The sequence below is a fragment of the Pinus tabuliformis genome, chromosome 5_1 (genome assembly GCF_031772625.1).
Source record: "Pinus tabuliformis cultivar Carrire ecotype Pingquan chromosome 5_1, CPIR1, whole genome shotgun sequence".
Taxonomy (NCBI): Eukaryota; Viridiplantae; Streptophyta; class Pinopsida; order Pinales; family Pinaceae; genus Pinus; species Pinus tabuliformis.
Window position 1 is genome coordinate 887,096,163 of NC_142305.1, and position 23,144 is coordinate 887,119,306.

The 23,144-nt window shown below is 40.4% G+C and overlaps 1 protein-coding gene across 1 annotated transcript in view; it reads right to left on the minus strand.

Annotated features, from left to right (window-relative positions):
* Nucleotides 1–23,144, minus strand: part of LOC149167653 (Transducin/WD40 repeat-like superfamily protein) — a 336,132-nt gene that overhangs the window by 134,340 nt on the left and 178,648 nt on the right. Inside the window, exon 9 of the mRNA XM_089433067.1 lies at nucleotides 14,421–14,493. Coding sequence (XP_089289193.1) covers nucleotides 14,421–14,493 — 73 coding nt within the window. The remainder of the gene's footprint in view (nucleotides 1–14,420; nucleotides 14,494–23,144) is intronic.

Sequence of the window (23,144 nt, forward strand, 5' to 3'; positions counted from 1 at the left end):
GCTATCCTTTCAACTTGTTACCACTCAAACTAGCAGGGCACCTAAAAGGGTAGGTTAAGCGCAACGGTGGAGGCTTAGCCCACTGTCACCACAGCTAAGTCTCCCTCCTCTTTACAGACTTTCACCGATGGGAGGAGTCCTGGTAGTGTAGGGATCACTTGTAAAGTATATGTCAATCGATAGGTGGAAACTTACCTTGGAAACCCTTTCCCAAGGATGGAGTGAAGAATGGAACTTGCTTGCTCTTTAAGCAAGGGACTTGGTCCTCCAGGGGTAAGGGGTTGGAGGGTTGAGGGAGAAGGAATAGGCTTATAGATGAGTTCTCAATCCCTATAATCCTTGGGAAACATGGATTCTCAAATGGTCCTTGACAAATAATCTTTATTGAGAAATGGGACCACACAGGGCCAAGTGGACCCAGCCCAAGTTCGGGGATGGAATGCAGCAATCAATGATGTTCCTGTCCTAGACAAGGTAAAGGAAAAGGGCCAAACAAGAATATTAACTTCAAAAGGTTGAATTGATCCTGTTGAGGTCTAGCCTTAGGGATGCCTAGGCAAAATTCGATCCTAGATCTAGGGCTTGTGATTCCCAGAGATTCCACCATTAGAATTGCCTCAAATTTGGAGGAGAGGAAGGGGACCCACCAGCACAGTAGCCTGTAGGAGATTGAAGTTTTTCCTTCGATCAATTCCAGAGAAATTGATGCCCTAGGTGACCTTTGAGGGCTAAACCTAGGAAAAAGTGGTAAAGGTGAAAAAGGTGAAGGAGATGACCACCCTTTTTAGGGATCAATGCCTAATGCACTTGGGGATATGGAGTCAAGGATGATGATGAGTAAGAACTTGGTTTCTTGATCAAGGAAGCCCAGACAGTTAGCTTCATCCAATGTTGAGAGAAAGAAAAGAAAAGTGACCTTCAAGCATTTATATTTCGAAGCAAATGATGCAAGCTTATCAAGACAAATAATCTCTAGGACATTTCATTCATATAACATTGGCCCATACATTAAATTAGCTAAAACATGCTTAATTCCACATTTCAATTATGCAGCAACTAGCCCTAATTTTAGCATTGTTCAGCAACAAGAATAACAACGTTAAAATTTACTTACAACGTTATAGAGTATATCCAACTAGCATTACATTTGCAAGACAAAGCTCCAAGACAAGAAAAATAGCCCAAATCCATACATCAAAATTCATCCATCTCCAAAAAAATGTGAAGTTCTCTATGATTAGAGAGATCCCAAGTCCAGTTATGATCCAAATGAATGTATCTAACATCAATATATAGCCTCCTAAGGAGTTCGAATTAGCCTATGGGCCTACATTAGCCCCTAATGATAAAATAATGTGCAAATAAAACCCCTATTGGTGACAAGCCCACCAAACTAGCTCACAAATGGAAAAATAAGCCTCACGAGGGGCCAAATAATAATATGTACATGTCGTGGGGCCCTCCTGAAGTGCCATACTGAGGAATAAATTCCTCGGAATATGATGGACAAGGGGGTGGCCCCTTGTTCTCCAACTAGTAGACTTGTGGTGTTCCCAGTGGGTCTTAGGGCACATAAATGACCACATGGGTCTCCATATGAATCAGAGATGCCTATAGATCCTCTGCAAGGGTCCGAGTGGTGGAATGAATGTTTCCATGACATCGTACAAGTCTTGGGACACCTACCAAAAGTGTGGGGCTCGTGCGGGGTCCTGATGGGCATAATGTACCAAGCATATCACCCTCATCCCAAAAGTGGATCACTAGTAGTCTCTGAGCATTGATGAAGATTCGTGGAGTGTTGTCTGCTGCTATGGATGGCAATGGCTCTCTATGCACACCCTATATGTGCCAATGTAGACCTCTAGGGGTCAGAATCCCATATAGGGAGACCAAACCTAAACGGAAACCACCTGTAATCCTACATAAGATCCAATGTGTCCCCTAGGCTTCCAGTACAACCAGTCATTAAAATAATTGTGTAAAAGAGTTTACAATCCATGGATAACAAAGTGGGCACTTCATAATGGCATGCCCTTCCGTAGTGGGCATTGGCATGTGCTAGTGTCTCCAAGCTCCAAAGGGGTTAACCACGTACCTTATTAGGTGGTTTCAACCCTTATAGTGGATAGTATGTCCAAGGTACATCCCTCTAATGGGGGTGGACAGTGATAAATAATTGGAATGGAGTAGAGAACGAGAGTGGCAATCATGGGCCACATGTTGGGGCATAGGGGTACCTAGATAAGGGGAAGCCCACATCTAGGTAGATAATGTGTAGGAGGGAACAGTCGTGGCACATGAGGTGCCCCAACCTTGATTTTCCACCCTTATTTATATGTCTTTTGTCTTCTATGAATTTTATTTAATTAACTGCTTGGGGCTTAAAGGACAAGAGCATGACGTGTGAGATACAACAGTGATTACCCCCTTTTAGGTAGGGGTGTTCATTTCCCTCCAAGGGTTGGGACAATCATGGGTTCGTGAATGATAAAGGAGGCTCATCTAGGGCCTATGGAACCAGGGTGATGACCATGGGTTGGGGTAGAGCTCATGTATGGCTTTTTCCCACGTGCTAATTATTTGTCCCTACCATCTTTTGCATTTTGTGGTACAATTTCCTGTTAAATGTGACCAATTATGCTTTTTCATTTTCTTTTAGATGCTTCAACCTTTGGGGCATCATTCCAAACCTGACCCAAGGTGGGGGGAAGGGGATAGGGAGGCTGGGCCTTTGTGGAACCAAAATGGAAAAGTGGGCCCAAGTAGGAGAAATGATGAATGGGGGTATAATGAGTGGAAAGGGAGTAATATATGCAGATAAAGGAGCGGGAACATGCACCCAAAGTCGGGGTTTCCCAAGTAGTACCACCCTGGAACCAAATGGTCAATAAAGGAGATCCCACGGGACTAAGATCCAAGGGTAACGTCAAAAAGAGATCCAGGGGACAAGAGCACCAACTAAGCCCACTCTTTTCGCCACATCCCCCCATCAATCCATACCCAGAAGTATCCATGATAAGTAAACCCCATACTCAATTAGCAAATGACAAGACATACCTTTAGATTCGAGAGGCCCACCTTCAAACATATGATCAATACAAGTGGGTGAGGGACCACACGGCTGGCTTAGGTGGCAGAGAAATGGCACAACAAGCTAGTAGGAGGTTGCAAGGGGTTGTTGGCTACTGCATGAGGTTCATCATGGAGAAAAAAATCTCCTGGGGATATCACCCATGAAGTGGTGGGTAACACAACCCAATCTGCCAAAGGTCATGTTGCCCCTATCTTGTAGTTTTTACCTCTTTTGCAAAATTGTATCCTCTATCAACCTTATCTAAGCATTTGATGCAAAATCCTCAACAAAAGGTAGGACCTTCTCCTCTTCTTGATCTAGCATGGAAGGCTTATAGAGTTTCAAATTATCTACATTCACAACCAAGTAAATGCGCATGTATAGGGGTAGAGTGAGTCTATAGGCCTAAGTCACCTGACACGAGGACATGTAAATACGAGTATTCGACACGAGAAACAAGACACGGAGGATATATATATATATATATATATATATATATATATATATATATATAGTGTCTGATCTTTTTTTTTCAGATATTAGAACAACTACATATATGAATCATGATGATATCTATTTACTAATTTACTAATTTAGTATTTACAATTTTACAATTTTAGAACTAGTTAGTTTATTGTGTATATTTTTAATTTTTTATAAATATATCTATGTAAAATTTAAATGTATTATGATTATCCTTTTAATCATAAAAATGAATCCTGATGCTTGTTGTAACTTAGACTCATACTTGGGGCTATCAAATTTTTAAAGGGGGGGGAATTTATGGTTCATGTCCATATTCCAAACAACATACACTTAGGAGGAGTCAATCCATCACTATAGATGCTACCAGTTCTAGAAAATAGGGATTTCGAGTAGCCAAAAGTTTGGGGCCACCAATAACTTGAAGGTTGTTGTTATAATTTATTAAATTATTATTTTACATGTTTGAGCGATCTCCTTGTAGGCTATAACGCTACAAGTTGCCACTGCCAAATGCCAACGTGAACCCACGAACCACGATTAAGTATGTAGTTTCCATATATGTTTTACTGTGTGAAAATTTGCCCACAAATCCCTCTGTCTGCCTGTGAAACGATGATAGTCGCATGCTCAGCAGTATTCTATTAGAAAATCAAAAAGGCAGAAAGATTTTCTTATATAGATAATTACTTGTGATTCTTTCATCTTATATTCTTCTTTTATCTTTTAATGTAATGAGATGTAAATAAGAAAAATAAAATTATTATTATATTGACTTGTTTCATGGGTTTCATGAGCAAGGGATTTTGTTTTTGAGTCAAGACTCCCATTGAGAGTCTTTAGGATTTATTTGTCATATAGTCATAAAATTTTAGAGTCATTGTCATGTAAATGAAGCCATGTTACACTTTGCAAAAGGTCATCTTGTCTACGTAAAGTATCCTCCAAGAACTCTCTAGAACAAGTTAGCCTACCTCCAATAGACACGTCGGCCTAAAGGACATGTGATGAGGTGCATATATACACACACTCGTCCTCCATTTAGAAGACAAGAAACTCGACTTGCATTGAGATGAAGTGCGAAGAAAGGGAAGAAGCAGGAATGCGAAGAAGGAAGAGAACAGAAGTGCGAAGAAGGGAGAAAGAGGATTCTTCTGGGTAATGTGAATTTAGGGTTTCTTCTGGATCAGTGAAAAGGACTTTCTCTTAGGACAGCGAAGTTTCTTCGGGGCAGTGCGAAGTTAGGGCAGCAAAGTTTCTTCCGGGGCAGCGAAGTTTCTTCTAGGGCAGCAAGAGAAGGTTTGCTCTGGGAGGCCGAAGTAGAGACCTAGAGACCAAGATTCTCTAGGGGAAGTCGAGAAGGTGCAGTGAGAAGGATTGAGAAGGATAGAGACCGAGGTTCTCTAGAAGGAGTCGAGGAGAGCAGTTCAAGATCAAGAAGAAAGGAAGAGGTAGAACATCAAGGTTAGTGACAAGGTTCTTGAGAGGATACTAAAGTCAAGGGTCTGTGTCATGATCTTGGTACTTATCAATTGAAGATCTAGAAGAAGAATTTTGATCTGGTTTTCCTCTCAAGAGGTGAGAGGTTTTGGCCCTGGCTGAGAAGCGTATATACTGTCACTTGTATTTTATTATGCATATTGGTAATTGTCTTGATGAAGAGAACACATTAATAAGCTAACGAAGAAAGATCATAAGCTAAGAAGAAAAATAGTATCACAAGCAATTATTAAGCAGAGAAATTGTTAACTTTGAATGCCCTAAATTTCTCAACATCACTCCTTTGAGAAAATTGCTCTCCCAAGAATTCGATGTACCCCTCCCTTAGGCTCCTCTTGTAATTTGAATTAAGCCAAATCCCTAACCCTAATCTCCTAAGTGAGGAATTGCTAGGATTGGATCCTAAGCCTCACTTGAGATCAACGATAAAGATTAGATCTAATTCACTAAAATAAATTAAATTCATATTTCATTAGAAACCTTAGCTCAATAGCCAAGTTTAATTATTAATAAGTAATTAATTAATGCACTTTTCCTAAGTTAAACATAGAAAAGAAATCACAAAAGTCACTTGCTCAACATTAGCAAGTACCTAAAGAGGCTTTTGGACATCTCTTGCATCCTTGACACCTAGTCTATGTAGAAGCACATCTCCAAGCTTTAACATCAACATCGTGTATGTCAAATTTGTTATTGAGATTGATTGATATTTTCCTTTACTAAATGTTTATGTTAGGAACTCAGCTATGTTTTTATTCAGTAGACAAAATATGCAAGGAATTGATTGCCAAGCGTTGGGCTCAGAATTTAACATCGTCTAAGTATGCATACAGGGCCCTCATTCATAATATAATATCATTTTTCTCATACATTATATATTTATTTATCCTAATGGATATCTTTATATTCCAAGTATTTTGGGTATATTAACCATGAGCCAAATTTTGTTGTCACGTGTTTTAGTGGGTTAATTGATTTCTAACATTGTAATTGATTTCGATATCCATTATTACCATTGTTATTAGAACTCTTATAGGAGTGCTTGCTGACATAGTATATTTTTAAGTTTTCTAACAGTTTATTTGATGAATAATTTTATTTCTAACATTGTAATCAATTTTGATATCCATGATTGTCACTATGGTACATCAATGTTTCAATTAATCTAATATCAACATTTAATAATTATACTAGCTATAATGCAGGTTTGGTCATACATCTCAAGTGTTACTAAACAAACATAGTAACAAGAGGAAAATTGATTATCCTACAAATGACCCAAACACTGTAATGTCCCAAAATAGGAAAAATAGTGATATGCAAGCAAATAACAATTTTTACGACAGAAATTTCAAAACAATTAGAAAACGCCCATAACTATCAATAATATGGAAACAGTTGAGTCATTTTATTATAAACTGGTGCAAGAGTACAAAATATGGAAGGAATGCACCTGGGCATGCCTCAAAGGCAAGCAGAGCAAAGCCCAGTTGAGGCAATGACAACCCAAAGCTACAAACAACTAACCAACTGCTGCACTGCACAGTCCCCAACAACTATGCACTGTCTGCTGCAAAGATATGGCTAAAAACCCCACCTCTGATGCTCATAGAATTCTACAAATTTATATCTAGGCCCCTCAGGCGAAACCCATGAAAACCCAAAAATGGTTTGGGTTGATTTTGACCTCCTAAAATGGATCCCCAAACAGCACTCGCAATCCCCAGCAATTCTACATTGTCTACTGCAAAGATATCGCTGAAACCACCACATCTGGTGGTCAGAAAATTCTGCAAACTTATATCTAAGGTCCTTATCAAAAACCTAGAAAAAACCCAAAAATGGTTTGGCCTAGTTTTGACCTTCCAAACTCGATCCCCAAAAGGCCCTACGCCCTCCAAATCTGCTGAAGCAGACTGTCTGCCAATACACCAACAAAATCCTCCTCAAACACTCCGAAAATGTAGCAATCAACTCCACCAATACTTCCCTTATTTCTCCCAACAAGCAATAGCCCCAAAGGTTGAAACTCTATCTCCCATGTATGCTTAGTTTCTCTCTTCTGCACTGGCCACAGAGTCTGCAAAATCACTCTGAATATTGTTGCCACTTCCAGCCCTCAAACTCACCCAATAGCCAACAATCCATTGAGCCTTCTTCTCCTAATTTCTCATGCCAATAGCCCTCGGGAAGAATGTTGCAATGGCCACGCTAGATCCACTACTGCGTCCTCCAAAATACGCACTGCTGGGGCGAACTGAATACAAATGCTAGAAATTTCTCTACAAATCTCCTTCGGATGATAATGGATGAACCTCTCTATGGTGACCTCGAAATCCCCTGAAGAAAGGGTGAGTACTCTGCTTGGAAAACTCTTGCTAAACAAAAAGTGACCCATCTAAACAGCTCAAGCAACAGAATCAAATTCGATAAGCCAAGAATGCCAAATTAAGTGTGTTGCCTTCCTTTTATAGCTTTCGTGGAGCCTTTCTTCCCGCCTTTTCTTCCCTCTCATGCATTTTGAACCATTGGCTTAGGGAGTGCGTATTTCTTATGTGGGTGGTCCCCACATATTAACAAAACAAAATAAAATAAAATTAACTTGCTTCTAACTCCTATGTCTTCTATCAAAAATCAAATGGGCCCCCAAAATGTAAAAATAAATCTTGTTCCAAAATAATTTAGGAAGGGACATTACAGTCCTCCTCGCCAAAAATTGCTTGTCCTCAAGCAATGCCTGAACAAGTGCCCTCTCTGACTGTTGATCACCACTGTAACCACCAATAATACCAGGGTCCCAAATGTACCATTGAGTCATCCCCAATCTCAACACTGTCCCGACATGAAGGAATCCCTTGATACCAGGATCCCAAGCCATCCTAATCAATGTGAAGCACACCTTGCTCCACTCGCTATCCAACCAGATACAGGTACCAGAAGCCCTCTGCATACTAGCAATAAGTAGAGCATCATGATAATGTAGGACTCTACCCAACTCCCCATGAAATTTCCCTACTGAGTAGTCCATCTCATGCACTACAAGAGTAAACTCTTGAAGATGCAATCCAATCCTAGTGGGATTGAACCCTCGTCTACCCGGGCCTCCCCTGATCTCCTCCTTTCGATCACCCTACGACACCAGTGAAGTTCCCCACACCATCAACGAATCACTAAAACCAAATGGAAGATCTTGATGATCCCCCCCCTGTAGAAACCAGATCACCTCTACGGGTAACTAAACTGCTCAGCCATGTTATGCCAAAATCCCCTGCCCGTCGCAGAAGGAACCTATCGTGCTGACATCATGACACTCTGGTCATGACTGACTGCCTAGCATGCTCGTACCACAGCCTCCTCTCCCATATCTCTCGGCCATAATCTATCGATGAACAAGACTAGGCCAATCATTCCAAAGCGACTCAACAGTGCCAGCGCCTATCACTCCATGGCTAGCCCCAATCCTGAGCAACAATCTGCCTCATCCTATGGTGAGGGCTTTAGTGATCCCCCATGTGTCTGCCTATGAATGAATCAGTCCGCCTGTTATCCCAACCATGCTCACTGAGGAGTGGAGTATCCCACCAATCCACTGGATCCCTGGATCCCATAACCATACTGGAGGTCCACAACCCCCAATCCTCTCTACATGCCGCTATGATATGTTGTTGGTTGTTGGGACCCCTTTGTGCCCTATCTCTACCTCCTGTAGGTATCCAATAGGTAGGCACAGAGCATCAAGAACCTGTGTCACGAATATCCAGTTGCTTTGTGCCTGCCAAATCACACAGCGAGATCTGTTATCCTAGTTCCTGATGATGTGCCCGGATACTGCCAGAAGCCCAGGTATCATCCTGCCAACAAGGACTATCGTCCTCCGCACCTCATGCTCACCTAACGCCTCGAGTTGTCCAGCTGAAAAAGCACCATGTAACTCCCTCTCGGTCACCTCCCCAAGTGTGAGCCTAGGGGTGGAACATATGCTACCTCGACAATCAACCATGCCATCCCTAAGCCTATAACTGTCAACTCGTGCACCTACCAAGTGTCTCAACTAGAGAGTCTCCTCTCGGCCCATGACACGCGGTGTCTCATCCAACTGCTTAAGGTGAGCCTCCCATGCCCTGTTGCCTAAATGGAGAGTGTCAAATGGCAACAGCCAAACCCTCTGCGACTGTAAGCAACACTGGAGGATGATGGGTGGGTATGTCCCAAAGAGTATGATCAAGAGTCTGACGGAATGCTCAAGAGTAATCCTACGGACACCCTCTCCCCACTGTGGATCTGCTAATAACCCCCTCGAGGCCTTGCCTCCAATAAACATGGTGTCCCCAGATGCTCAACAATGTCCTAATCGATCCTAGGTGAGTTGTGTCCAATGGTACACCTACTGTCCCTATCCATAAGTCTCCCTAGAGGCAATGCTCCACATCATGTGTCACTGCATACCACCAAGTACCACCACACTCCTCGCATGCCACTGTACGCCGCAACTTGTCCCTGTACACCACTGGATACCCCCGGTTACAGCTATACCATCATGTACCATCCTGTGTCTTGCCTATGTCACCGCACCTGTCACTCCCCGCGCGTCCTCAATGCAATGCGAGTCACTCCTCCTACCCCACAGTGTAAACGACATGTTGTGGTATACCACCATGCATCTCCATGCTCCTCTGCAAGCAACTCCTCCTCGTTGCATAGCCCTGCACATCACTGGGTGCTATGACCTAGAATTGGGTTTGTATGCATCAGGCCACATCCCTCTATATAACACTGGATGCTACGACCCGACTCTGTGCAGTCTTGTCTACCGCTACCTACAGTCATACCAACCTATAACATATGGTATCCCACATGTGCCAAAGTGTCCTCCACTCTGCTAGTGACCCCACCATGACATGCGTCATGTCCCCTCATCCATCCTGGTAGACCTGAGCACCCTAACTCCACTTGCTAGAGGGGATATCTCTGTTGTGTCGATCCTTTATGACCCCTAAGTCCTAAACCTCAATGGGAGAACACTGTCTCCATACAATATCTAGTTTGGTGGCCTACCCATGCCACCTCCTCCAACCAGCTCCTGCCATAGAATGCTAATCATCCTACGCCCTGATGCACAACCAACATACCAAAACAACCAATGGAGTCTGCTCACAAACCACCTGACCACTAGCACCGACTGGAACTCCCCTAAGGAATGCATGCGCTCGAGCACTGGGTTGACTACCTCTTCAATGCCATATCCATCATGCATGTCTGATATCGGATAAGAAGCCCCACATGGATCCCAATGCCAACCTGGGCCTCCAGAACCCATGATGTCTGAGAGCTCCCACTGAGCTTCACTCTAGACTACAAACATCTCCATGAGTCTAGACCACTCCACCGGGTACCAACTCAAAATCTCTCGCAATCCAACCCCAAGAGAGGCATCGAATGCACAAACTCCAGCACAAAGAACAACCCTCCATGCGGATGTTGCACCCTGTTCAACTCCAATCGTCTCATCCCGCCACCCAGATCAACACATGAGATTTGACTAGGTAGCTCTGTCTCTCTCTCTTCAATGGGCAAAGGTGAGCCAACAATGTTGCTAACTTGGTCATCCCCTTTGGTATGTCTAGACAACTCCGCCTCTCTCAATCCAATGTGTAGGGATGGGCTGATAACGTTGTAGATCCTGTCAGTGCACCTCTAAAGCGAACTGTGCTGAAATCCCAACATGTGGTCTCTATGTTGCCCCTCATCAATGGCTAGCCCAAAGGATGGTTGCACATCCTCCTCCATCATGGGCTCGACATGAGCCTCCAACTGCTCCTCCATAGACAACCCAACATGCAAGACATGCTCACCAGTCAATTGTAGGTGACTGTCGTCCGGCAACTCTGTCATAGATCTGGATGCCTCTGTACCTATTGGCTCCTCATCAATAGTGGAGATGTCTCTCCACACCTCATCAACTTGTGGTGCACTACTATCAACTGAGAACTCAGTCACAACCCGAGATAACTCATCAATGAATACCTCAACAACGAATGGCATCTCATCAACGGGTGTATGCTCAACCGTCTCCTTACCAACCATGGCCCCTTGAACTACTCTCTCGTCTTCTTCCTTAATCGTCCTCATCATCTCAGCAAAATTCCACTGAATCTCCATTAGTTTGTGCATGCCTCTTAGTTCACAGAACTCCCAAAAGAGAGGGACGCCTGAATGCCATGACCCAATGATTAGTATGGCCTCCAGTTTGTTCCCAATAACTCCACATCAGTTGCATTCATGTCCAGATTCTCAATTGCGGAATGAACCAACTTCTTCCCCACATCAATCATCATTTGTTGCATCCTAATCACCTCATTCAAGGTTACTGCCATGTTGTTTGATTCTAACCTATCTTTCGATCCCATGATTTCTCATCTTTTATTATAGTCTTGGCGTAGAATGAAGGGTTTCCCACAGGATGAGCAAATATTATGGCTTTGATATCACTGTAATGTCCCAAAATAGGAAAAATAGTGATATGCAAGCAAATTACAATTTTTACCAAAGAAATTTCAAAACAATTAGAAAACGCCCATAACTATCAGAAATGTCGAAACAGCTAAGCCATTTTATTATAAACTGGTGCAAGAGTACAAAATATGGAAGGAATGCACCTGGGCTTGGCTCAAAGCCCAGTTGAAGCAATGACAACCCAGAGCTACAATCAACTGACCAACTGTTGCATGGCACAGTCCCCAGCTATTATGCACTGTCTGCTGCAAAGATATGGCTAAAAACCCCACTTCCGGTGCTCAAAAAATTCTGCAAATTTAAGGCCCCTTAGGCAAAACCCAAAATGGTTTGGCCTGATTTTGACCTCCCAAAATCGACCCCCAAAAGGCACTCGCAATCCCCAGCAATTTAACATTGTCTTCTGCAAAGATATGGCTGAAACCCCCATCTTCGGTGCTAAGAAAATTACGCAAATTTCTATCTAAGGTCCTTGTAAAAAACCCAGAAAAAACCCAGAAATGGTTTGGGTTGGTTTTGACCTTTCAAAATTGACCCCGAAAAGACCCTACGCCCTCCAAAACTACTGAAGCACACTGTCTGCCAATACACCAGCAAAATGCCCAGTTTCTCTCTTCTGAGCTGGCCACGGAGTCTGCAAAATCACTCTGAATATTGCTACCACTTCCAGCCTTCAAACTCACCCAATAGCCAACAAATCTATTGAGCCTTCTTCTCCTAATTTCTCCTGGCAATTGCCCTCCAAAAGAATGTTGCAATGGCCACGCTAGATCCACTACTCTGTCCTCCCGAAACACGCACTATTGGGGCTAACTAAATACAAAAGCTAGAAATCTCTCTACAAATCTCCTCCGAATGATAATGGATGAACCTCTCTAGGGTGGCACTTGAAGTCCCCCAAAGAAAGGGTGAGTTCTCCGCTTGGAAAACTCTTGCTAAACAGCAAGTGACCCAGCTAAACAGCTTGAGCAACAGAATCAAATTCGATAAGCCAAGAATGCCAAATGAAGTGTGTTGCCTTCCTTTTATAACTTTCATGGAGCCTTTCTTCCCGCCTTTTCTTCCCTCTCATGCATTTCGAATCATTGGCTTAGGGAGTGTGTATTTCTTATGTGGGTGGTCCCTGCATATTAACAAAACAAAATTAAATTAAATTAACTTGTCTCTAACTCCTAAGTCTTCTATCAAAAATCAAAAGGGTCCCATCTTCACCAAAATTGACCCCCAAAATGTAGAAATAAATCTTGTTCCGAAAATAATTTAGGAATGGGCATTACAAAGACAAACTTTGGGCAAACCCAACAAAAAGCTTCGATACCAAGTTCCAACATAGTTCACATGCATAAACAGACTCCGGAACAAGGAGCAACCAACTTGAATGTATTTTATCCTTTTGTGCACTCGTAACACCCACCTACAATGCCAAGAGGTTTAGAAGTGCCTCCCCAAGAGAGAACATAAAAACAACAAATAGTAGTAAACAACTAGACATAGTAAACATAGGTCAAAAGATAAGTCATTGGTCGGATAAGTCATCAGCAAGGGATTTGTTCATATCTTTGCTTTTTGGAGGCGAGGCAAGAAAAGCAAACATATGGATATTTCTTTGGACCTCATGGCATGACTCCCAAATGTATAACAGCATCGCTTAAATATTAATTAATTCATGTGCTTTTCACATTAATCTTGGAACAACCCGAAACACTAAGTCCACATACATGATGAAGTTAACATCAGTCATTGACCTCTATGATCACCACTATATGACCAATCCATTAACTTTTACCCCAAGCATGTCATATATATATAAAGTATAAACGTTTAGAAAATATATCCGCTAATTAGTCCTCTGAAAAACAAAATATAAGTTAAATTTCCTTATTTGGCACTTCCACTGATGAAGTAGCAGTGTATTCTAAACATTTTTCTTTTGAATGAAAAAATAGGGTTTTCACTGATTTCAATACACCTTGATTAGCACAAAATAAGGGGTCTGCTTTACTCTACTGAACGTCTATATCCTCAAGAACCCTTTTGAACCACATGCAGACCCTGTCATTGTTTTGTACTCTGCCTCCATGGAAGACAAAGTAATTGTACCACGCTTCTTGTTGGTCTACAAAACATCTGAACCTGAATTAAAATACATAAATGAAGTGTATTTTCTATCATCTGGTGACCCTGCCCAGTATGAATATGTCGATCTTGTCAAATTGTGCCCGTCACTCTTGACACACTCAAAACCAAATCTAGCATTCCTATTAGATAGCTCTAAATCCTCGTGCAACCTTATTGTGTACAACTCTTGGTGAAGTAATCAGCCTAGGAAAAGGACTTAATGCAAAACTGATTTCTTTTGTTGGTGGCTTGAAACCTGTAGGAAAGTGCTTATCATTGTTTATAAAAAATATATTACATAACTACTCTTCAGAAATTCACCATATAATTCAAAGGATCTCAGCTTGAGTGGTTTGGTGAACAATTGTTTCCCTAGCTGCGTGGGTTCAAGTCTTTGGAGACATGTTGTAATTGGCCCATTTGTGGCAATTATGAAATGTTGTACCGGGTGTAATAGTGGCAGCTGATCTTTCTAAGTTCGCGATTCTCCAGAAATTCTCATTCCAGTTTTAAAAAAAAAAAATCACCATATAGGAAAGTGCTTCTCATTATTTATAAAGGTTTCCACTTCAATTTGTGCAAAAAATAGCTGTTAATTGCATTACATAAAGTACAACAATTCAAAAGAGAGCTACAACAATTATCTTTTAAACCTATTGTCTTGCAAGGAAATTATTTACACTAACATAAAAGGTGTAGTTTGCAAGAACTAAACATAAAAATGTTTTACCCATCACTTGGAGCCCATGCTAATGTCCTAATAGCAAGTGTATCTGCTATGAAGCAAATTAGAGGTCTTGCATCTGCAACAAAGATGAAGATATTAGGTGTTTACGATTTTGAGATCATGCATCCTAGGTATCAATAAAATGCAAGCCATATATAATGATCTTACTCAATGAGAAAACTAAAATTATTATTAGAATGGAATCATTATAGAATGAAATTTCAAAAATCACCAGGAAAATTTGTTTACTAAAATTATTATTAGAATGGAATCATTACAGCATGAAATTTCAAAAATCACCAGGAAAATTTGTGTACTTTCTACCAAGGATGAGCATGTTCTTAGTTAGATGGGACTTAAAACAATTAAATAACGTACAAAGGAAATACATGGGGGATACTGAATATTCCATTTTAAATAAGCTTTTGTGCCTAGGTTGACACTGCAAGTGTTTACATAGGACAACTTGACAAGTAGTAATTCACAAAATTGCAATTTCCGGCATACTAATGAGAGTGCATATGGAATCTCACAACAAATATGATGAAAACAATTGTAATTGATATTCTAAAACTAGAAAAACAAAATATTGAGATACAGATTTTCCATAAAAATTATTAGCTCCACTAACACTACATCAGGGATATGATCCCCATCAAAACTCCTAAATAACCACTGTTTCGACTGAATCTAATTCAGAGTGGATTTCTTACAAGTTCTTACAAAGATCGCAGTGTTTCAATAGTACCAGTGGGAATAACCAATGTTCCACCAAGACTCTGGGACGGGAAGACGCAGGTGCGGGTACACACACAAGGGGGATGTGTGGGAGTACCCTCAAATTTTAGGGAAATTTAGGGGGGACGGGGGGCCATCAGGGTATATATATATTTTTTCCCTTTGAATATATATATATATCAAATTCATATTCAATAATGAAAGCATAAGTACAATGCTAAGTCACAGGACACGTCCCCTAGGGGCCCGTGTCCCGTATTTTGCGTATTGGACACGAAAACGTCCAAAATACGTGTCCAATACGGTTTTTAACGTATTCTAAAAATAGAATACGTATTCTACGTTTTCTAGTCGTGTCATATTTTTAGAAAATGCGTATTGTCCGTTTTCGAATCGTGTCTTTACATTTAGAATACGCGTATTTGGTGAATGAAAAACGATGCCCTAACGTATTTCGCTTATTGAATACGTATTTATAAAAAAGTGGTTTATAAGTTATAAGTTATAAGGTTAATTCCGGCCTATTATCGTTTGTTTGGACTTTGGAGTGTTCTGTCGTGTGGAGCGAGCTGCGGGTGTTCTGTCGTGTGGAGCGAGCTGCGGGTGTTCTGTCGTGTGGAGCGTTAAACTTAAAACTTAAACCAGTAAGCGTTAAACTTATACAGTAATTTGTGTCATTTTTTATTAAGTCTTTGTTAAGAGTGTCTAGCTGCTGTTGACGGATTAATTCCTGCAAAATCCCAACTGTTCACCTCCTTCGAAGTACCAAGGAAGGATACCATGAGGCCATATGTTTCCACCAAGACTTGTTTACTGTATCCACAATCGAAGAATATAAACTTAAAGATATCAATGCCCATTGCCCGTCATCCGTGTGGGATAAATACCACAGAGAGATACATAAAAAAAGGCGCCAAATTTGTGTCGCAAATTTAAACCCTGTGTGTTCAACTGACCACCGAATTCTCAAATCTAGCGTACAAATGTCAATGATCCAGTAAGAGGGCGAGATATTAGCAGTGATCAACAGATACAACATATTTTTCCAGCAGTGGAAACTTTCGATTCTGGTTCCTGTATAGCCTTTTAGGGTTTTAACCATCGATATATAGCGTCTAAATGTCAAATAAGTACCCAGTACCCACGTGTTAAGGCAGTTACAAAGTCTCAGTTCCATGAGAGTGTCAGGTGAAATCATTCACTGTATTCCTACAAAAACAGCGGTAAAGGTCGAAGAAATCCTTTCAAATTTCCTACGTATTAATACCATGTTACTTATTAAAGTCAGATATCGAAAAATGAAAACTTAATAGTATAATACCATGTTACTTATCAAATGAAAACTACCATAGAAAATGTTGTAGTCTGTAGACAATGGAAATTTCAATGTGAAGGCACTCTGTAAGATTTGGTACCAACGCATTGTATTGAATGTTATTTTGCCCAAATTTGTACAACAAAGATACTATACGCAAGATCTCAGATTCTCAAGGAAAAATCTAAAAATAAGTCCAAGGTTTTGTGCCCTACTGCTGCTTGCATGCTGACTCAGAATGGAAATCTGTGATCATAGTACCAATATTTCCCTTAGTGAAGATGTAGATATCAGATGAGGTCCCAAAAATTCTTCAGATTCCTTGCAAACTGATTGCTTTGCCTCACAATGCTTATCAAGTGCAAATGAAACAACATTAGAACCTGATAAGATACCATGATTTTCATCTCCCAGAACTTCTGAGAATGGGGATAGCTCATGGGGTTCCAAAATATCTCCAGATTCAGTGCATTCAGAGAGTTTTACATTACAACGTTGAGCTGAAACTGAGACAACACAGGAAGGATCTGTTGAGATCGTGAGATCTTCATCTTCAGAAATTTCTAGGGAAGACATAAATGTCTCATGACTCTCCACATCTTTTATTGCTCCACTGTCTACTACCCTGGATGTATAGATATTATTTCTGACAGAATTTTCTGAAGTATGCAAGTCAGTTGAATTACCACTTGTAACTGCATCTAATTCAACAACTGATTTCTTACCGTCAACTCCAGATTCTGTTGTTTGCTCAGATGAAACATTCTGAGTCATAAAAATAATTTTTAATCCAATATAATGATTATCAATTTATCGACATAAAACTAGAGGAAAATCAAAACAGGGAGGGCCAACAGGACTATTGAAGGGGACTGTGTACCATACTCCATATGTCCATGAGAGAAACCTGCACAGTAGACAGAAATATACAAGTTTATGCCAAATAGTCATCCTCTTACCTGTGTAGAGTGTCAAATTCATAATTAATAAACAGACAGATTGACAATTTGAATTTACAGACAGTCAGAAACAGCAAGACTTTAATTGTGACTTTAATTGTTTTTTTTGTAGGTGAAGGTGTGTGGAATTTATAACAGTTCTCACATTAATGGCTCAATCATCCAAGGCAGCCGGCAGAGGTCAAAGGAAGGGCAGTGCTTTTCGTGGTCCCCGCCCTCCAACTCCAAGTGTTTCACCTTCTGTTGGTCATAGTGCCCCAAGTGCTTCAAGTGAAGCTGTAGGTGTTTGTCAGCCAACATTAAAATATGATGCTGCTGCAGCAAGACAACAAGCACAGCTAAAAAAATACCCTCTCTGGAAGCATGTAACCAAGAAGCAAGTGCCAAAGACTGGTCTGGGAGGGAATGTGCAATGGTCTTGTAATTTCTGCAAGCTTGAATATAAGAGCACTTACAATCGAGTTAGGGGCCATTTGTTGGACCTGCCTTGTGGAATTGCATCATGCAAAACTATCAGTCAGGACGAAAGAATGGATTTGATAAGGGAGGATGCAGCTGGCTCTGTGAATGTGGTGGCAGCAAGCAGGAAAGCTAGTAAAAATGAAGATCCTCTTCCATTCTTGAGGAATTCTAATATTAATAGATTTGGGAGAAAAGAAATTCAGCCAACAAAAAAGAGGGCAGCCCCAACTTATAGTGGTCCAATGGACAAGATTTTTCAGCGTGAGCAGCGAGATGAGGTTGATCTTACATTGGCATTCTTTTTCTATCTCAACTTCATTTCTTTTAATGTTGCACGGTCTCCTATGTTTATTGAGGCTTGTCGAGCTCTAGTTGATAGGGTTCCAATTGGGTATGTGCCTCCAAGTTCAGAAAAACTTAGAACCACATTGTTGGTGAAGGCAAGGAAGGAGGTGGATAAAATTCTACAACCTATTAAATCATCATGGATCTCATCTGGTGTCAGTATTGTCTCTGATGGATGGACAGATACAGCACGCCATCCTCTCATCAATTTCATGGTATATTCTCAAAATGGACCGGTTTTCTTGAAAGCAGTTGATGCTCTTGGACAATACAAAGATGCACAATATATGGGTGAGCTGTTTATTAAAGTTATTGAAGAAGTAGGCATTGAAAGTTGTGTGCAAATTATCACAGATAATGCACCTGTTTGCAAAGCAGCTGGCTTGATTGTGGAAACTAAATATCCACAAATATTTTGGACACCATGCATTGTTCACTCCTTGAATTTGGCACTCAAATCTATTGCTTCAGATGTGACATGGATTGGCAATCTTATTGAGGATGCACGCCATATCCGAAATTTTGTGCAAAACCATACCAATGCCCTCACAATATATAAAGAGTACACACATCTATCCTTGTTGAAGATTGCAGATACTCGGTTTGCTTCCTCGTTCATCATGCTTAAGAGGTTGAAGGAGGTGAAGGCCGCTCTTGGGGCCATGGTTATTTCAGATCTTTGGTCTTTTTGGAGAAAGGCGGATCAAACAGCTTCAAAAAAGGTAAAGGACATAGTGTTAGATGATGGTTGGTGGGAAAGGGTGGATCTTACCATAAAGATCATGAACCCTATCATTTCTTTCTTGCGGTTTGCAGACACGGACCAGCCCATCTTAGGAGAGGTTTATGAGGGTTGGGATTCCATGATTGAGTCTGTGAAGACTATTGTTATGGAGAATGAGTGCCCTGCATATGAGACATCAGCAGAGAGCTTATGGTCCACCATACAGGATATTCTTATCTCTAGGTGGGATAAGAATTGCACACCTTTGCATTGCTTAGCTCACTCTTTGAATCCCAAGTACTACAGTCAAGAGTGGCTCCATGGTGGGACCTCACACAGATACCCTCCTCACATGGATGGAGAGATTTCACAGGGGAGGAAGATAGCATTCAGAAGGATGTTTCAGGATAACACATCTTTTCTTGAGGTGGAGGAAGGCTTTGTAGAGTTCTCCACTGGCACCAGGAGATTTGGGGCGTATGATGTACTTGGAGATAGGGGGGTCAAAAGTGCCTATGCATGGTGGGCAACTCATGGGGCAGCATGCCCTATTCTACAACAGTTAGCCTTGAGGGTCCTCTCTCAAATTACTTCATCTTCTTGTTGTGAGAGGAATTGGAGCACTTACGGGAATCTATATAGTTTGAAAAAGAGCAGGCTTGAGCAATCCAGGGCGGAGACAATGGTGTATGTGCACACCAACCTTCGTCTTATTTACAGGTAGAGAGAGGAGTGGTTGAAGGGAAAAACAAAGATGTGGGATGTGTTTCCTGATGATATGGGCTTGGACGACAGTATTGAGTTGGCATTAGCCAACATGGATCTTAATGACCCAGTGACTTTTGATGATGAGACACAGCATCTTGAGGGGTCATCCTCCACAGTAGCAGATCCTGGATTGGGCATAGAGGAGGAGGATGGAGTACAGTCAGATGGCAGTGGCAGTGATGGTGACTATGACATAGAGGACATGGACTATTGATAGAGTGATGAGTCATGACTCATGGACCAGTACCGAGCTATGATATTCCTACTTATTTTGTATCTAGTATCTAGTATCTACTCTTTTGTATTTTCCATTGGCATTCTCTCAGGAGTCAGTATCTACTGTAGTCTATGATCTATCTATGTACATTGCAAGCACTGAACAGTGATACATTTTGATTTTGATGACTTAATGGAAAATCTGCATTTTATGGTTTTAATATCTATTCTTATGTGCTTGTAAGTTGTAAATTTTGATTCTATTTATTTTTTTAAAGTGAACTATGAACTTTGAGAAGTAATTATATTTTAATTTGATTAGATAAGCTGCAACCTGCAATTTAATATGGATAAAAAACTATATTTTGGTATATATATATATATATATATATATATATATATATATATATATATATATATATATATTATTAAATATATATAAAACGTGTCCCCCGTGTCCTGTTTCCAGGTCGCTGCGTTTCGTATTGAATACCACGTATTTACGTGTCCTCCGTGTCTCGTGTCCTCGTGTCATGTGACTTAGGTACAATGATACATACATAATTGAATTAAAGAATGAAATATATTGATCCATACTCATCATCCTTACTAATACATACATGATTCATCCATAGACCACGAGATTCAATAATGAAATATTATGATCCATATCCATCATTTTTTATTCACCATTCAATAATCTACATTGATTTAAAAATTAAATTCATCATCCATCATTCTAGATTCTAAATTGATTTAAAATTAAAATTCGTCATTCATCATTCTAGAATCTAATTAGTACTAAGCAAAATAGACTATAATAGATACTGAAATCTAAAGACTGGAATAGTAAATTAATATAACTAAAACTCAAAAATAGTGGAGTCATGAGTCTAAAAGTCACTCTAAAGTACACAAAGGGCTTGGTGCTCTTGATTAAATACTAATTCCATACCCTTGTACATGACAAAATGCAATGGAAACATTGCAATCCATCGAATCCTAAATTCCTGAAAAACTGTTAAGTCTGTTGGATTTTGAGTGAGATCTAAAATTCTACTTTCTCCATATGAAATCCAATGAGGTCAGAACCACTCTCAAACATCCTGAGTCATTTCATGGTAATGTTAAAAATTTAAGTAAAAGGATGAAAATGAAAGATAAAGGAGAATGTCACTTTTACTTTAAGAATTGAACATTACCCTGAATTGCATAGCATTAGTAAGGCAATATGGTCAAAATCACAGTTTCCCCTGTCATAAATCATTGTTTACAAGCAAATTTAAGGGGAGACACATAGCCCATTTTGAGGGGGGGCGCCCAGTTGTCCCCCTTTTGGGAAGTCGCATCCCCCACACTGGGGAAACATCGCCCCTTGCATCTCCCCGCGTCTCCCTAAAAGGAGGACCTGGGGAAACGTTTCCCCAAGCGTCCCTTCGTCCCGGGTGAGTGGGGTGCGAGGGGTGTGTGCACCCAACCCTGAGGAACGCATCCCCGTGGAACATCGAGAATAACACAAAAACAATGTTATGAATAAAATATATATATAATAATATAAACAATGTAAATAACAATAATAATGATTAATGATTAATTAACTAATAATTAGTAATGTAGAGGCATGTCTCTAAGGGCAAGACCTTCCATGAAAAGGCACCTGCCTAGGTATATAACCGGGCCTCATTTGTAACAATCAAACATCTCTGTACATTCAACAATCCTATAACGGCTATTTACATATACCGGATCTTTTGAGTATTCTGCTCCGTTTATGAACTTTGTTCAAAACATTGGTAATCAAGGCATTCCTCTAAGTATATGAACTTTGTTTGTTATATTGGTATCAAAGCATTCCTCTGAGTAGACGAACTTTATTCGTTACATTGGTATCAGAGCATTCCTTTGAGTATACAAGTTTTGTTTGTTATAATGGTAGCAAAGTTGTTCGATCCTCTGGCTGCTCAACTGCTGCACAAAACCAGTTTGATCCAGTTTTTGGTCGTCAAAATTCGTCAACCTTGTTGTCGTTGAAGTGCTTTGCTACAAGAATTTGGAGTTTCTCCATTTCGCCAATTTCGTCATTTAGACCTTTGGCCATTTTAAAAGAAAGAAAAAAACAATCTACACCCAAACAAAAAAAAGTGTATATGTAAAAAAAATACTCTTGAAAAAATATATTTAAAAAAAAAATTGAAAAAAATGGTTATTATAAATTTCAAAAACAAAAATTATAAAATTTTTGTAGCAGTTACAACCAATGTTGCATGAAGCGCCCCCCCCACTCCCAGTTCCAAGCCCGGAAGCATGTCCCGTGCAGAAGCATCTAGGAAGCTTCGACAGAAGCGCGCCTGATTTTGTCGCTTCCTGGAATTTTCCGAAGCGTGGCTCGGAAGCGCGCTTCCAGACCTCCGAAGCGCGCTTCGTACAGCGCATTGGCTGTACGAAGCATGGCGCTTCCGAGGGCGAAACGTACGCTTCCGAAAAAAGCGCCGCACGGCCTAAAAAAAGCGATTTTTTTTTTTTGGAGAAAATAGAATTTCATATCCTATTCAAAATTCAGCAAACTTAACAATTTTCAAGAATTCAGGATCAATGGGATTGTGGCATTTCATTAGATTATATCAAGTATGAAGGTATGCAATTAGCATTTAATCAAGAGCACCAAGCCCTATATGTACCCTAGTGTTGGTGGTGTTAAGTGTTGAACTCCTTTGTCACGCCCTTAGCAAAAAATTACCTTTCAATCAAGTCAAAATCTTTGATCAAGCATGTTAAGCTTTTTCTACCATATTTTAAGTCTTGAATTAGGTAGTTTGATCAAAATTGGGCAATGTTGACAAATATCCCTAGACAATCGAGGTAGAGGCAAAGGCTAGACAGGAGGAGAAGAATCTAGATTCTAGATGATTGATGCATCTAAATGGTTGATGCTCGAATAATTAATCATTAATGTACAATGGATGCTATATCTATCTTGATTTATGCAAAAATATGCATGTTTTCATGTCTTCTACAACTAATTTGGTATTTGGGATGTTTGTTTTGAGTATAAATGCTATAAAATATAAATATATATATAGCAGATGCTTCGTGTCCTAGAATTTTGGAAAATGACGCTTCCGCGTCCCTGCTTCCAAAAAACGTCCCCGCTTCGTGCAACATTGATTACAACCACCCTCCAAAATTTTGGCTCGCACGCA